The 17,765-nt window shown below is 38.1% G+C and overlaps 1 protein-coding gene across 3 annotated transcripts in view; it reads right to left on the minus strand.

Annotated features, from left to right (window-relative positions):
• The window catches only part of tecpr1a (tectonin beta-propeller repeat containing 1a), a 22,872-nt gene extending 6,870 nt beyond the window's left edge, over positions 1-16,002 (minus strand). Inside the window, exons 1-15 of one of the 3 annotated variants that reach the window (XM_016461380.1) lie at positions 15,884-16,002; positions 14,664-14,899; positions 12,345-12,527; positions 12,143-12,265; positions 11,924-12,046; positions 11,579-11,753; positions 11,402-11,502; positions 10,388-10,489; positions 8,049-8,197; positions 3,754-4,304; positions 2,836-2,981; positions 2,723-2,743; positions 2,384-2,539; positions 1,468-1,617; positions 1,220-1,377 (exon numbers count right to left, since the gene is read on the minus strand). In XM_016461380.1, coding sequence (XP_016316866.1) covers positions 1,220-1,377; positions 1,468-1,617; positions 2,384-2,539; positions 2,723-2,743; positions 2,836-2,981; positions 3,754-4,304; positions 8,049-8,197; positions 10,388-10,489; positions 11,402-11,502; positions 11,579-11,753; positions 11,924-12,046; positions 12,143-12,265; positions 12,345-12,527; positions 14,664-14,888 — 2,363 coding nt within the window. In that variant the 5' untranslated portion in view covers positions 14,889-14,899; positions 15,884-16,002. Of the gene's footprint in view, positions 1-1,219; positions 1,378-1,467; positions 1,618-2,383; positions 2,540-2,722; positions 2,744-2,835; positions 2,982-3,753; positions 4,305-8,048; positions 8,198-10,387; positions 10,490-11,401; positions 11,503-11,578; positions 11,754-11,923; positions 12,047-12,142; positions 12,266-12,344; positions 12,528-14,663; positions 14,924-15,883 lie in introns of all 3 variants that reach the window. The other 2 variants (XM_016461379.1, XM_016461381.1) reach the window with 2 other exon arrangements.
• Between the last annotated feature and the right edge of the window lie 1,763 nt (positions 16,003-17,765).

Raw genomic sequence — 17,765 nt, forward strand, 5'->3', positions numbered from 1 at the left:
GTTCACTTGCAGAACGCAAGCTTCTAGAGGGCATATAACTCTGAAGTAATGAATTTAGGTAAGTGGGTGCAGAGCCAGTGGTGGTTTTGTAGGCAAACATTAATGCCTTGAATTTAATGCGAGCAGCTACTGGTAGCCAGCGCAAATTGATGAACAGAGGTGTGACGTGTTCTTTCGGCTCATTAAAGATTAATCTTGCAGCGGCATTTTGGATTAATTGTAGAGGTTTGATAGAAATGGCTGGAAGACCTGCCAAGAGAGCATTGCAATAGTCCAGCCTGGATAGAACAAGAGCTTGAACAAGGAGTTGTGTTGCATGTTCTGAAAGAAAGGGCCTGATCTTCCTAATGTTGTATAAAGCAAATCTGCATTAATTAATTAATCTGCATCTAATTAATGACAGGATTTTCATTTTGGGGTGAACTAACCCTTTAACATCACAGGATATATATGCCATCATAAATTACATTTTAAAATATAATTTGGAAACAGTTATTTTAAAATGAACAATATTATTAGTAATATTATTCCACATTATTACTGTTTTTACTTTATTTTTAATCAAATAAACACAGCTCTAATGAGCATAAGTGACTTATTTCAAAAACATAAAAAAAGTCTCACTGGCCCCAAACTTTGAAAAGGTAGTTCTTTAATGAGGGGCTCTTTTGACCTCTTTAAACTATGTTTAATTTATGTTAAACATTTATCACATGGTTTTTGGCCTTTGTCAACTTTCAAGTGAATTTTGGTTTAAAGTGTGATGGTGTGAATTTTTTGACGTTATTTGTGACTAATGATGCATGTTGTTTTCTCAAGTTTTTGGAAAAACTCAATGGTTCTGGTGGGAAAATGTTCTTAGTGCATTTTTTTTTGCTTGATTTTCACACTTAATAAATTTACTATAAAGATTAGTTAAAAAGTTAAAGGGGTCATATGATGCGATTTCAAGTTTTCCTTTCTCTTTGGAGTGTTACAAGAAGATCTGTACAAAATAATGATCTTTAAAATAGCATCATATGACCCCTTTAAATGTCTGGATGGGGAAAAGGCTTAAAAATTAAACATTTAAAAATAAAGTTTAAGGAATGTACTATAATACATCCTTTAAGTAGCAAGCATGTTAAAAAAAAAAAACACTTACGGTACAGATTAAGGAAGAATCACCTATTTACATCAAAATTGTTCCCATAAAATCAATCAATCATCTGATTCTTACATCTGATCACACGGTGTGGGGTAGGGAGATGCCTCTAGTTCTTTTGTGGGCTCGCTCACAAAGATGTCACCTTTACAGGTGACCGACCAGATGGCTTGTTTCGAGGGTGGGCCCTGAATACCTCTAGAGTCACAACAGGACACACTGAGCAGAGCCAGCTGAAAGGATGAACAAACAAACTGTCAGGCAAACAGCAGGGTAATCACAAAGTGCAGTGCAATTTCCCATGATTAATGTTCTCTCCTCACCCAGTCGTGCATCTCCAGCTCTGTGGCCGCAGCCAGGCGGATGGGCCACCTCTGTTTGGTTCGCTCTGCTGTATAGATGGCAAATGTGTGTTTGGAGTCATTCAGTACTGGCACCAGGATTGTCACTTCGTTAATGAACACGTGGAGATACTGGACAGAGAAAAGAGCAGAAAAAGAGGGTAAAATAGGGGTTGAATTTAGACCACATGAAATCACTTTACAAGCACAGATTTCTTTCCTGTGTTCATATACAGATCCATTCACAAGTTTGATGTTGATGAGATTTTTCAATGTTTTTGAAAAAAGTCTCTTATGCTCATCAAGGCTGCATTTATTTGATAATTTTTTTATTTGACAAAAATACAAAAACAGTAATATTGTGATAGATTAATAAAATGTACAATATCTGTTTTTCTTATTATTATTATCATCATTTTGAAAAATGGCTGTGCTTAATACTTTTGTGGAAACTGAAACTCATTTTGTGAAGACTCTTTGATGAGAAGAAAGTTCATACTGTAAGTATAGCATTTATTTGAAAACATCTTTACTGTCACTTTTGATCAATTTAATGCCTCCTTGGTGAATAAAAGTATTACATTTTTAAAATAAAATCTTACTGATTCCAAACTTTTGATCAGTGGTGTATTTCCAACAGAAATGTCTTGTACATTTTTTACCTCTTTTTTTTTTAAATAGCAAATAAGCTTTAGATTAGTTTCTAGCTACAGTATAAATAATGTGGTATCAATTTTTAGTCCATTTTCCCAGTAGAGAAAAGCTGAACGTGTGCCAAAAATAGATTTTTATCAACTTTTAGCAGTACACTAACCTTACTAGATGGCATCAAAGCTAATAAACATGGAATTAAAGCCACAAAACTACCATTTTGATTCCATAAAGGATGTGAGATTACCTTCTTTTCATCATTAAATGTGTAGTAGATAAACAGAATCCCATCCTTGTTACCCTCCGCTCCTGAAAACTGCTCCAGTGCAAACTGAACATCCACCCACTTATGAGGTTTCCAGTCTCGCCACCACTGCATGGTGCCCTTCTTCACCCACACAGACTATGAAAAGGACAGGATTCAGGGTGAATCATTTATCAAATTATAAGAATTTTTTAAGGTTTAAGACAAAAGATTCATTTTCTAGGGGTAACTCCTCGGTTCTACCAAGCTGAGGGCCACCGTCATTGTAACTGTTGCTCGGACTATCGATCTAACTCTTGGAGCACTTGTGTGGACACTTACTGTTGCTATGTCAATGACAGTCTGGATATAATTTAAAAACAGATAAATGACAAAACTGGTTAGTATTACCGAAAACATCAGATGAGGTAAACAGTTTTGTGTGTGAGCAATACCTGTTCAATGGCCTGCTCATAATTCATGAAATTCTCCATTTCTCTCTTGGAGCGCTCGCTGAGCTGCTCAAATATCTGTTTACGCCATGCTGCCGTTTGAGCAGGTGTAATGGAGAGAGACATGGCCTGCATGGAGGAGTTCAGGGCTGAGGAGACAATCACATTTGATACGGTCAAGGACAAAGTGAATCATCAAATTCAATTACACAGATGGCAATAGGGCTGCACGATATTGGGAATATATGAACACGATATTTCCTGCAAAATTGCCAAAAAAAAGGGCTAAAAATTAATTTTTACTCTGAAGATTTTTTTTAGTGTAAAATCCTTTTAGGGCCGAATGATTTAGGAAAAACTTGAAAAATATGGCTTTTTATATTTAGATTTGCCAACTCAAATCTCTTTCTGCAACCATTTCAGAAATATCTTTCCACTTGAGGCCATATTTCAAAGGTTTTTGACCAATTCAATATTGCTATAAAATATATCATTATTTTTATTGTGATTATTATGAAATAAAAATATTAAACAGAATAAAAAATATATTGTAACAAAAATTACACTACTAATATTTGCATTCTAATTTCTTTTTTTTTTTTCAAATGGTAAACCATTGGGTTTTATTTTGATAGTTTGCCAGCAAATAAAAAAAATATGTGCTTCCAGTTTCATACTGGAACTTGGCACTTTGTTCATTTACACGCATGTAGCCCATGATATCAGCATCTCAGAATGGCTCGATTCATAGTAAATAAACCAAGCTGTTTTTAGAAACTGAAACTGTGTAAATGCAGCACTTCACTTGAAACCGGCAATGCATATATTCAATTAACTGAATCTTGACAATTGCACTAAACCATATCGCAATATCGATTTTGTTTCAATATGTCATGCAGCCCAACATGATACCCGGCTGACCTGTGGATGTAGAAGAGTTGAACCAGTTGAGCTGTGTGTGACACTCAACCAAACATCCCCCAACGCTAACCCAGGCCCATTTTGGATGCTCATCTGGCCCGTAAGGCTCCTCTAGGGCCAAGTTATAGGTGGCTACAGAGGACAGGCTGCTGGTTTCAGCTGTGTCTCCTCCAGGTCCAGCTGTGAGGTGCGTCTGGGCTTCCTCTAGGTCCACATTGCTCCATTGAGGATCCACCCCACCTGATTGGCTAGGAGACAGAACCTGGGCTGGGGAAGCCCTGTCCTCCAACTCTTTTTCTGGGTGATCTTCCTCAGGAATAGATGGGCCAGCTGGGGGGACATCACGGCGACTGATTTGGCCTTCACGGTCAGACACAAGCTCTGAGATGAAGCTGTCACTGGTCACTTTGGGGATGCGTGGTTTAGGGGCGTCTCCTATCTCAGGTGTTGGGACAACTTCACCCCCAGCTCTCTCAGTCTCAGTGTCTGCATCACTCAACACTGATGCCTGGGACTGCAGACGCACCTCACCACCAAAGAAACAACCAGCACTGAGAGGTGTAGAGACACAAAGTGTTAACATGTACAGCACCAGGAGTTTGGAATCACTATGACGCATTTATATTTTTGATTATTTAAGTTAAGTAGTTTAAATTTTAACCTGTGATGGTAAGGTGCTTTCAGTATCCATCAATCCAGTCTATTAAGAGAACACCTAATGAAATTATCTATTTGTTTATCTAAACTAATTATCTCATTTGAATTCATTGATTTGTGCAAAAATGTTCAACTATTATTGCAAATTAAATAACTATTTAAAACACTATCATTAAATGAAAAAAAATAGATTATTTGACACATATGACAACACACTGCAAACTATTTTTTAAAGAATACCTAGCATTTCATGAACAATATAAATATTAATCCGATCACATAAGACAACACATTTTTTAAACTCTTATGCCGCATTGTCTTTTTCAGTTTCTGAATTATTGACTACACTTGCAATGCTGAAGTCTACTTTTGGTTTTAAAGACACTCCTTTCTCTAGAAATTCATCATGCTGTGACAAAGCAACTTGATCCCATTCATTTGACTTCTGCCGTTCATTTAGTGACTTCTGGACAGATGAGCGACAGTGGCTGTTGGTAACAGGATGTAGGCGTGTCAAGCAACATGACATGACATGATTTTTGCTGTATTCACCAATAGCAGAGTATTACTTTTAATCAGTGTTGGGCAAGTTACTCTGAAAATGCAATCAAATTACTGATTACTCCTTTTAAAAGTAATCACATTACTGTTCTGATTACTTTATTTCAAAAGTAATTAGTAATTAGTTACATTACTAGTTACGTTACTTTTTTCTCCATGAAATTTATGAAATCCCAGCAAACACACTACCGATAAATATTTGTTATTAAAGCATCAACAAAAACAGATTTATAACCAACACTTTTTTTTAGAGTAAGGTAATGGTTATATAAATGGCGCCCGAACAAGGACCCTGACTAGTTGTTTGAAAACAGCTGATATATAATGGCAGGTCAAAAAACTCTGGATAAGGATGAGTGTGCGCCAAAGGTAGATTTTACATCTGGTTCATTCACAACACCCAGAGAAACCCTCAAAGATTTAATAACTACCTTTAGTGATCTATATATAGATTCTGAGAATGAAGGTGAAGATAGCATAGTTGATGGCTCTGAGTACGTTTTTCCACCACCCCCACCACTTGCAGTGGAGAGAGAGACGTTTTCTGATTCCGTTACCAACCTTATGGAACAATTGACTGATAGATTCAATGCATTGGAGGGACGAGTTGATGAATGTGTGAAGAAAATGAGTGGCTGGGTATCACAAGAGGAATTCCGGAACAAATGTAAAGGGATGGAAGATCGTTTGCTGTATCAAATGGAACGTGAATGTGAGAGAGTTAAGAAAGTTGTGGAACTGTCTGTGCAGGAACTCGGTCAATCAATGGTTGATTGTCTTAAAAGAAGGGATGTGCAACTTGAAGCCAAATTCAAATCAATTACTTCAATAAGTACGCCTGTAACATCTAAAATTGGTTATGGGGATCATGATGCTGGGCAAAGTCAAACTCACACCTATGAAGTTCAGCAAAGCTCTTTAGCCAGTCAAGAGAAAACTATGTTAATGCCTTATAACCCACCGGTCAAATTAGACTTTCCCTGTTTCAGTAATAAGCAAGATGAGGATCCTATTCTGTTTATTGAACACTGTGAGGAATACTTCGCAGTTAGACCATTGAGTGACCAGGAGATCTTGGCATCTCTTAACACAGTGCTTAAGGAAACTGCTAAAGACTGGTGGCAAGCCGAGAGAAGGAAAGTATATAGTTGGGGGCAATTTAAAGATATATTCCTACGATCTTTTCTTAGCGAAGATTATGAAGATGTGGCATCAAGAAGGCTGGTGGAGAGAAAGCAAGGGGCCAAGGAGAGCATAAGAGACTTTGCCTTTCATTATCGTGCTCTTTGTTTAAAATGGAGAAAGACCATGTCAGAGAAAGACATTGTAATGGCCATATTACGTAATTGCAATCCCCGCCTGGCTAGTTTATTGAGAGGTACTGTAACCAATGTTGGCGAGCTTGTAAGAATTGGGACACAAATTGAACGTGATTTTGATGAAGCTAAAAAATATTGGAATCAGGTCAATTCTGAAGAGCAAAAGAAAAAACATATGCCCGCAAGCACTAGAGTGGTGCAGTCCATCAAAATGCAGCATCAAACTGTAAATATACCTATAGTCTTGCGTGATAGGTTTTTTTCTGGCCATGGTGGACACCGGTAGTTCATTGTGTCTAATTCAAGAATCCGTCTGGAATCAACTGAGCAAGGGTGAACCAAGTCAGCCAAGCAGGGGCCAGACATTTGTGTTAGCCAATGGGCAAAAGCAAGCAGCTACTGGAAAGGTGACATGCTACTGTAAAGTGCAGGGTCAACGATTTACCTTGACACTGTTTATCTTGAAAGACAGAGATTTAACCGTACCAGTCATTTTAGGAATGGATTTCTTGTTGCATTCTGGGATTGTGTTGGATTTCAGTAAAGCCCAATATGGTTTACCATCTGTAAGTAGCCAGGACGTGAACCAGTTTTTCCCATTTATGACGCAAGATTCTTCTTCATCAGTCTACTTTTACTTGGCCATACCCACACCTACCGTTGATGACACGGTGCTTGAATCCATACAAAGACACCCTTGAAGCAGAGGCTACACCATCATACAAGGAAAAATTGGAACGACTGTTGCTTGACTGGCCTACTGTATGCTCAAAAGAGATTGGACATTCTAGTATAGTCAAACATCGAATTATAACCACGGATGAACTGCCAGTCAGAAAAAGGGCATACAGACTGTCCATTGACAAACAAAAATTTGTTGATGAGGAAATTCAGGAACTGTTGAACAAAAAGATCATACAACCACCTGTCTCACCATGGGCATCGCCTGTTGTGGTTGTACCCAAAAAGGATGGAAGTTTCAGGTTGTGCATTGATTATAGAGGCTTAAATGCCAAAACACATCTTGATGCCTATCCCATGCCACAAATCCAGGAAATATTGGAATCTTTCCATGGTGCTACTGTCTTCAGTACACTGGATCTCAAAAGCAGCTATTGGCAACTTGAGATGGAAGAGGATAGCATAGAGAAAACCGCATTTGTGACATCTGCAGGCTTATTTGAATTCTTGCGTTTTTTAGATATTTTATGTTGATATTTCTATTTTGCGGGAGTCCCATCAATCATTTTATTCTCCTGCATCCCACACACACACACGAGCGTCTACCCGCAGCACTCGCCCATCTTGTCCCGCGCCGCACTCTGTTGCGTCGGGTCTCGCGGGAGCAGGTCTCTAATCAACTGGCACTTGACTCGACAGTGCGTGTGTTACATCCTTTTTACAATCTAGATTATAAAACACTGCATTCTGTCAGCAATGTAACGCGGCAGTAACGTATAGAGACCTCGGCTTGTAACTATACTCTAATTACTATTTTGAAAATTATAACGCGTTAAATTACTCCATTACTAAAAAAGTAATCAAATTACAGTAACGCGTTACTAAGTAATGCGTTACTGCCCAACACTGCTTTTAATTCTTTAAAATCTTAGTTTTAGTGGCAATATATTTAATTTGCAATAAAATGTCTAAAGAAATGTCCAGAAAGGTCTACCAATAACATACAACAAAAACTAGGAATGTCGCAACTAGGACATGCAAATTGATCACAATGTGCAAATTTTAAAGTCCACTAACCTCTGAAGACTGCTTGCGCTGGCGCTAGAGTGGGAACGTTCACTATCTCTGGGTACAGACACAACTTTCCAGGCCTTCCCACTCAGCTCGCTGGCAGTCACACCCTGGCGGAAATATACCGCCCGGTCTTCAAAACCAATAGCCCACACCTGAGCACAGAGACACATCACATGATCTTCACAGATCTCAGTAATAACTGCTGAAATGGTTTCAGAACCATTCTCGCTAGAAACATATACAGTGCCGTGAAAAGGTTTTTGCCCCCTTCCTGTTTTTTTTATTTTTGGCATATTTGTCACACTTAAAAGATTCAGATCATCAAACAAATTTTAATATTACACAAAGATGATGCAAGTAAATACAAAACGCAGTTTTTAAATGATGATTTCATTTATTAAGGGAAAAAAGCCGTCCAAACCTACCTGGCCCTACGTGAAAAATTAATTGCCCCCTCCTGTTAAATCATGAAAGAACTGTGATTAACCACATTATTTTAGAAAGCCGAGTTACAATTCACTAGCCACACCCAGGCCTGATTACTGCCAGACCTTCTGAATCAAGAAATCATTTAAAAAGAACAGTATGACAAAGTGAAGCATGCTTAAAGAGCAACACATCATGCCACGATCTAAAGAAATTCAAGAACATGTGAGAAACAAAATAGTTGACATGTATCAGTCTGGAAAGGGTTATAAAGCCCTTTCTAAGGCTTTGGGACTCCAGTGAACCACGGTCAGAGCCATTATCCACAAATGGAGAAAACTTGGAACAGTGGAGAACCTTCCCAGGAGTGGCTGGCCAACCAAAATTACTCCAAGAGCGCAACGACGACTCATCCAGGAGGTCATAAAAGAACCCAGAACAACATCTAAAGAACTGCAGGCCTCACTTGCCTCAATTAAGGTCAGTGTTCATGATTCAACAATAAGAAAGAGACTGGGCAAAAACGGCATCCATGGGAGAGAGTTCCAAGGCAAAAGCCATTGCTGACCAAAAGGAACACAAAGGCTCGTCTCACATTTGCCAAAAAATATCTTGATTATCCTGACTTTTGGGCAAATATTCTGTGGACTGATGCGACAAAAGTTTAACTTTTTGGAAGGTGCGTGTTCCGTTACATCTGGCATAAAACCAACACAGCATTTCATAAAAAGAACATCATACCAACAGCAGTGAACTGCAAGTCGGAGGCCCCCCTCCCGATTCGGATATAGTGGATATCACACAAGCAACGTGCAAACTTTGTTCAAGACTTAATGCCGGTGAACGTCTTTCACCATGAAAGTAAAAACTGACGGCACTTTCTGCATCTGACAACATACGCATTAACGGCGCATATTGTCCCAGAGACAACGAGAGACTAATCTCCTACTTAATATGCGGTGTATTACTGTTTTAATTTATTTCCTTAATGTTTCGCTTGTGGCCCGAACATAGTGAAAACAATGAGAAGAAACGTATTTCGTGTTGAACAGGTTTTCTTTGAAAGTCGGCGCTTAAAATAAAGCTGCTCTTAAATTTCATTGATGACTGAAATGTTAACAATTTTATTTAGGCTATAGGCCTATAATTCATTGGAGGCTATAATAGACCTGTTTTAAAAGACCTTTTTAAAACATTTTCAATGAGGAGTAGCCTAAGCTAATAGCCTAATCTTTTATTATCCTCACAGCGCGTCAGTTATGCGGTGATGCCCTATGAAATTATTGCGGAGCAAATGAATTGTAATATTAATTTAATAATAAAAGTAACCTAATAATAATAGCCAGAATGTAACAGGCCTACATTAATTGGAAATGCCAAATACTCTTAATAATGACCATATTTAATGCTTTTGACAATATCTCTGGCTATCGTCGATACATGATCATTGTCTTTCAATGCACCTCATCGCCTTTTTTTTCTCTTAATAAATGAAATCATTATTTCAAAACTGCATTCTGTATTTATTCGGGTTATCTTTGTGTAATATTAAAATGTGTTTGATGATCTGAATCATTCAAGTGTGACAAATATGCTAAAGATTAAAACAGGAAGGGGGCAAAAATCTTTTCACGGCACTGTACTCAGATGAATTCATATATATGGCATAATATCTGGTATTTTAACACACCAATATTTGTACATTTTGGCATTGATTAATGCATCGATCTATATGAAAGTTTCTGGGTTAAGCCTTCAAAAGATTTTAGTAGCCAAGAGTATGCACTGTCTTTATTCTGCTGTTTTCTGCTTTTTGTTGAAATATGTACCACATGTACAGTTATTCAATGTAAAAAGTACATCAGAGACAGAAATTAATGATATAAACCAAAGAGGAAACACTACTAATCTCTGACCTGATCATTGAGACCCACGTTGATCATGACCATCTCTCCAACCATACCTATCCAACCTGAGCCACAAGGATTATGAGAATTCACACCCCGTCTAAACCAGACCTAATAAAAATAAGGAGATGTGGAAAAACAAGATAAATAAGAATAGAAAAGTTCAAAAGTTTGGGGTTGGTAAGATCTTTAAATGTTTTTCAAGTACCTTATGCTCAACAAGGCTGGATTTATTTTATCAAAAATAAAACAACAAAATTATAAAATATTACATAAATGTTTAACTTAATTTACATAACTATTTAAGATATTTTAAAATATCATTTATTCCTGTGATGGCAAAACTTATTTTAAAGGGGTCATATGATGTTGCTAAAAAGAACATTATTTGGTGTAATGCAATGTGTTTATGCGGTTTAAGGTTCAAAAAACATTATTTTCCACATAATGTACATTATTGTTTCTCCTCTATGCCCCGCCTTTCTGAAACGCGTCGATTTTTACAAAGCTCATCGGTCTGAAAAGCGAGGTGTGCTCTGATTGGCCAGCTATCCAGTGCTTTGTGATTGGCTGAATACCTCAAGCGTGTGACGGAAATGTTACGCCCCTCATATTGTGACGCCGTGTCCCGGCACGACGAGACAAAACCAGTAAAACCCATTATAAACGAGGCATTTGTTGCATCCAGTGGGGACATAATTACTGATTATGACTTTCGCATCATATGACCCCTTTAAGCATCCATTACTCCAGTCTTCAGAGTCACATGATCCTTTAGAAATCATTCTAAATAAAAGAATTAATTTCTTTCATTTTTTTTTAATTGGCCCCAAACTTTTGAACTGTCCTGCATGTAAAGAAACCACCATTTCTAGTACAGGCAATATAATATGAATGATAATATAATTTGTCATTAAATAATAATAATACTTTGAGAAATAATAGAAGCCTTTTTATTAGTGGTCTTAGATTTTGGAACCCCACTGTGTGTGCAAGTGTATATTAAATTAAAACATGACTTACTTTATGATCTTTAGTGACAGCCCACACTACATTCACACCAACAGCTATGTGTACGGCACCCACAACAGGGCTTGGCGACTCCACCGTTACCCATGATGACCCTGTGATTACATCAGTATTATCATATGTCTATCATCTACCTAATTTGTTTTGTGTGTACTTCACCACTACACTCACCCTTCAGGCAATCTCTGCCAATGCCCTCTCTGACCAGCAGATGACCCTCCCACAGGACAGCCCACACCAGGTCACCTGGGCCGCAGCTGATCTGCACAACCTCCCCTGGTACGGGCACCTCCTCCCAAACAGAGCCCTCGGGACTATGATGGTTGATGCCACACCGGAACCACACCTGCTCGAATGTACAAAAAATCTGATCTTTATGTGGATAAACAGAAATGCATCTGAGTTCCAAGAATTACACTCTGTACAGCTTTGTAAGAACTGAAAAATTAATAGATTATAAAAGCATGAGGTGCTGTTGGACACTGTATGTAAGCCTGGAACGAACTGAGTTCTGACCTTTCCCTGCAGAGAGACCGCCCACAGTGCCAAGCACCCTCTGGGCTCCTCGGTGATCTCCCAACTACCACAAGTGATGTCATTAAATGGGTCAGGAAGAGACTCAGTCTGCTCTGAGGGGATCTGCTCTCACATATAAAATTCAAGTTTTTCCATCAACATTAAAGAGAAACCATTAAGATAAGATATACTGTATAATACCTTTGTGCTGTTACACACCTTGACCCAAGTGTCCTGTGCCTTGTACCTTCTGTATCGTATCCATCTGCGACGACGCACGCAAGAGTTCCATTTTTTGTCTTTCGTGTAAGTGGCTGGAAAATCAATAGCATATGTCCATCCCTGAAAACATACAGAATATCAGCTACAGCTTAACGCAAGTGAAAGCTCTTTCTGTGGTTTTAAAGATGTCAATACTGACCCCTTTCTCTGTGGGCTCTCCTCCAAAGTTTTCATCCACGTACCAGTCCGCCTCCCACTCCCAGTTCTCAGAGGGCAGCTGAAAGTCACCCAGAGGCTGGTGCTTCAGCCCTGTGACATCACTCCACTGCCAGCGGTCACTGGGCAACAGCCGGTCCGAGAAGCCATCGACGGGGTTCCACCTCTGCCAGGAAACAGGAAACACATAAGTGAGTCTCATTTGATAATCAATGCTCTAGAGTTAATGAAAAATAACAGTGTTTACAATAAAAAACCTACAAAGTTTTTAGGCATGTACTCTTTGTATTCATGTTGGTTTCATATAGTTTTGAAATACTTTCACACTGTTTCGTGAAGAGTAACTATTTAATGACTCTTAAAATGCAATGTGGTGAAACCAAACTTATTTTTATACACCTTGAATATATGTAAGTGAATAAATCCTAATATTTCAAAATAAATAAAATAAAAATAATAATAAGGTAATTATATGAATTCTAATAAGTTAATCCAATTTTTAAGCAAGGACACATTAAATTGGTCAAAAGAGACAGTAAAGACATTTATAATGTTACAAAAGATTTCTATTTCAAATAAATGCATTAATCAAAGAAATCTGAAAAAAAAAAAAAAAATCAGTTTCCACAAAATTATTAGGCAGCACAGCTGTATAAGAAATATTATAACATTAGATTGATTTCTGAAGAATGATGTGACATTAAAAACTGGAGTATTGAAAACTCCACTTTGCCATCACAGGAATACAGTTTTTATTTGAAATAAAGTAAAATTAAAAACAAAAGAGACATAATAAACATCTTTCATTTTTTCATTCTTACATTTTAAAAAATCTTGACATGACACTTTAAAACCTGAACTAACATAACCTGAACTAACATAAAAGGTCAAAGTATCTGATATTTAATAAAATGTATCTGTTAACATTAGTACTTGAGCTAACAAAAAGTTCATTAACTAATGTTTACAAAGATTAATTAATACTGTAACAAGGGTATTTCTCATTGTTAATGTTAGTTAATACATTACCTAACATTAACTAAAGTTAATTGTAAAGCATTACCTTAGTCTGAGATGACAGGGCTTTGCAGATTATCTCATAATCAAGTGCCTCCGTCAGTTCATGTTTAAAGGAGAGTAAACGAAGACCGCAGAAATGTGCACAGCTGCACATATGCAGTTTGTTGTGGAGAACAGTATCTAGCACAACATTTGTGTTGTTCTTCTTTCCACAAAGGATGCATCTATTTAGTGGATCAAACACTACACCTTTTCTAATATGATGCTTCAAACATGCTCAGAAATCTATAAATCCATCACCCAGTGGTCTGGTTTCATTTGTAGGCGGTCCGGATTCAGTGCCAAGACTTAAGTTTTATTTGGGATATCCAATACTTTTTAAAAGACTGATTGAGGTTTGTTTCAATATTTTCAAATTCAACTTATTCAACTTTCAAATTCAACACTATTTTCAAACACATGCATTTTACTATTATGTCCTTACGTCGTAAACATAAATATGGGAGCGGGACTAACTGAAACTGAGGAATCATCATGGACTCTTTTCAGAAGACTGTGATGATGCGTTTCAACGGTCATCAGCATCATTTTTTTTTTATATTTTGATTTTACAAACAACTGTACATACATTTATAACACTATACTTTGTCTCATATCACCTTTGCATCAAAATACAAAAAAACTAGTTAACGCTAATGCGAGTGTTTCTAATGCAGCGTCTATGGGAGGGATGGTAAATTTGACATCGTTCTCTCTCCTGACTACCATCATCAGTCTCTCTCAATTTTTTTCCTTTTTTTGAACATCGTAAAAGCACTATAGTGGAGTTTTTCTTTTGCTATATGAATGCAAAAATATATTTGTGGTACTTTCCCATTCACTGCTCTCCAAGTTTACTTGGATATAATTTCCTGTATATATTTTTTCTGCTTGTTGGTCAAACCCTATAACAATGATTTGTAGGGCTGGGTATCGATTCAGATGTCCCGATTCGATTCGATTCTCGATTTTTTGATTACATTCAGTGAATATAGTTTTAATACAAATGCTATTGATATTTCTAAAAAATTTACAGTAAACATCAGTTTACAAATGGTTAATTAATAAAAAGAAATTAAGAACCACATGCCTGTATTTTAAACCTATACTTTTTTTGTATGGGTCCTTTTTTAAAAAAAATAATAGGGCCCTATAAAATGTTCTTAATTTTTATATTTTTTTTTGCCCAGCCCTAATGATTTGACAGATTTTTACTAATAACATATATTACTATTGAGCACACCTGGTTTTCAAATGTCTCCTCTTGGTAGCGGACAAGCACGTCACTGGCATGGACGTACAGATAGATGTTGTGGTCACAGGCAATGCTCCAGCAGCACTGCTGTACAGCCGTGACACGCTTGAACTCCAAGTGGGCATCGCGACAATGCTCCCACTGCTGTCCCGCTGTCGAAAGGCTATAAACCCTGCCGTACACATCAACAGCCCACAGGAGGGAGCTCGGCATGATGCACCCTGCTGCAAGAGACAAGACACAGATATCTGCAGATAAACAAACATCAGTTTATGGCTACAAAGAGTGTTTAGAAGCAAACAAGGACACAAAGTTAATTGCTCTCAAATGAAGCAGAATTTCCTGCCTACTCTTTTCTCTGCTTTGACAGCAGATCTGCAGTCAGCTGATTCTCATTACTGTTCCTCAGGCTGCCAAAACAGTGCTGATACACTGAAAGAGACCTGTTTACAACTGGTATTTTGTTGCCTTCTAAACTATAAATGAAACCTATGATCTCAGCAATACACAATAACCTCTATAAAGCTCCAAATAAATCACAGATCGCCCTCACAGAACACTACTGTGGTGGTACCATGTTAAGCATAATACAGTATGAGATTGTAATTCCATGGAACCTGAATGATTACTATATTTAATTACTATATCAACATAGCATTGCAAGGTACTTTACAAAACGCCATCATATTAGTACTATAACTAAGGAAGAAAATAGTAATTACTATGGCAGATACTACTGTAAAAATAAAAAAAAATGTGATTATAGCATGGAACGTACTATCCATGAAAAAAAAAAAGAATACTGTAATACCATGGCATTTTTTGTCAAATGTTTGTTAGTGAAGTTCAAAACGTTACTAAAGCAACTGATTTAGTAAAGAACAATCATATATATTTTGATACTGCGTGTTGTTGAACGCTTGTTTGTTGATGCAGGTAACGTTAATGCCGGATAGCACGCTAGCTAGCAATGACAACACATAAGAAACAAACCTGTGGAGTACTTGACAATAGCATATTATCTGCAAAAAACTGGAATACGACTAGGATACAGTCAGAAGAGAAACATTTTGAAATGAATGACTGCAGCTGCCTGTCTTCCGCAGTGACAGGTGCATGTACATTACAACAGAAGGTAAATATCATGGCAGCTTATGCATCCTCAGTATAGCTGAGAGTATACATCAACTGCATCCAGCGTTACATACCTTATCTGTGTCAGGGTGTAAGCACTTAACTTATGTTTTCATTTTGAGATCATTCGGCTTTGTGAAATCTGCCTGTGATTTGCACGATGTTGACACCCCAGAGATCCCAAACAGGAAGTATCAGGATTGTTGCATTGGCAGTATTGGCACGGCAAGGGGCGCCAATAACTCGTTAAAAGATAATGGGATGGTAGAGGTTGTTACCATGGTGCACTCAGAGAGTATACACCAGGGGTCCCCAAACTATGCGGCCCGCCCCTCTGAACAATGCCAGAGACATATTTTTAAAATTTAATTTTAAATATACGGTTTCACTTATATCGTGTCTGTATTTGATAATAAAGGTTGGCTTTCAGACTAAAATTTCCCTTAGTTATTAACGTAGCCTAATTATTTGTTAAATTTACCTAATGGTACGTTCAACATGTACCATCGCGATCGAACAGGTGAGGCACGAGTCAGCGAGAAAATTCAAAGAGACGACAAAATGGCCAAACGGTTGGGAAAGAGAAAGGTTGATTCAGAATGCAGGGTATTTAACCAAAAGTGGACAAGTGATTTTTTTTTCTTCAGTGCAAAGAATTGGCTGTTTGTCTAATCTGTCAAGAAACAGTGTCTGTGTTCAAAGAATACAATCTGCGCAGACACTATGAAACCCGCCACAGAGAAAAGTATGCTAGCTTGCAAGGCCAAATGAGAGCAGACAAAGTGTAGAAGCTAAAAACGTGTACTATCAGCTCAGCAGAATACATTTGTACGCCAAACCCAGCTGAACCAGTCATCCGTTGGAGCTAGCTTTCAGATAGCTAAACTGATTGCAACCAGCGGTAGGCCATTCAGTGACGGCGAGTTCGTCAAGAAATGTATGAATGCTGTTGCGGCGGAGGTGTGCACCGATAAGAAAGGTGTCTTAAATGCGGTAAGTCTGTCCGCAAGTACAGTCACCAGACGAATTGAAGAAATGGGGGATAATGTATATAACCAGCTGCATGAGAAAGTGAAATAATTTGAATTTTTTTGCATTAGCACTGGATGAGAGCAATGACGTGCAGGACACAGCACTGCTGCTAATTTTTCTTTGCGGAGTTAGCTCAAACTTTGAAGTGTCAGAGGAGCTAGCAGCCCTACAAAGTCTAAAAGGCACTACGACAGGGGAGGATATTTTTGGTAAAGTGTGCCAAACGATGGGAGAGCTGGGTCTAGACTGGTCTAAGCTGGCCAGAATCACTACTGACGAGGCTCCTAGTATGGTTGGCGCGTCGAGGGGGCTTATAGGACGCATGAATAAAGAAATGGAGGAAAGAGGTCTAACCCCACCGTTACAAGTCCACTGCCGGATTCACCAGTAAGCACTCTGCTGCAAAGTTCTGAAGTGGGAATCAGTCATGAAGGTGGTGGTGTCATGCATAAAGTTCATCAGAACAAACAGACTTAAAGGGGTCATATGATGCGATTTCAATTTTTCCTTTCGGTTGGAGTGTTACAAGCTCTTGGTGCATAAAGAAGATCTGTAAAGTTGCAAAGACTAAAGTCTCAAATCCCAAGAGATTCCCAAGACCTCCGCTCACTCTAGGCTGCCGGCCTCTGCTCACTCTAGCCTGCTGTGTGTTTCGTTGTGAAAGCTAAACTACTTTGTTTGGCCTCCCAAAAGAGGACACGACTGGAAATCAGTGGTTAAGTTGTATTTACAACACTGTTCCAGAACAGTTCAACCCAAATATTAATTTGTGTGCAGCACATTTTATGGAGGACTGTTTCCTGATCCTGGGAGAATACAATGCTGGCTGTTCTGACTCACAGACTGTAAGTATGTTTTCATTTAAAGGATTTGCCACTGATGATTCAAAAGCGAGTTTTGAGCAGTGTAGAGTAGCGATTGTTG

The sequence above is a fragment of the Sinocyclocheilus anshuiensis genome, unplaced genomic scaffold (genome assembly GCF_001515605.1).
Source record: "Sinocyclocheilus anshuiensis isolate Anshui unplaced genomic scaffold, SAMN03320099.WGS_v1.1 scaffold220, whole genome shotgun sequence".
Lineage (NCBI taxonomy): Eukaryota > Metazoa > Chordata > Actinopteri > Cypriniformes > Cyprinidae > Sinocyclocheilus > Sinocyclocheilus anshuiensis.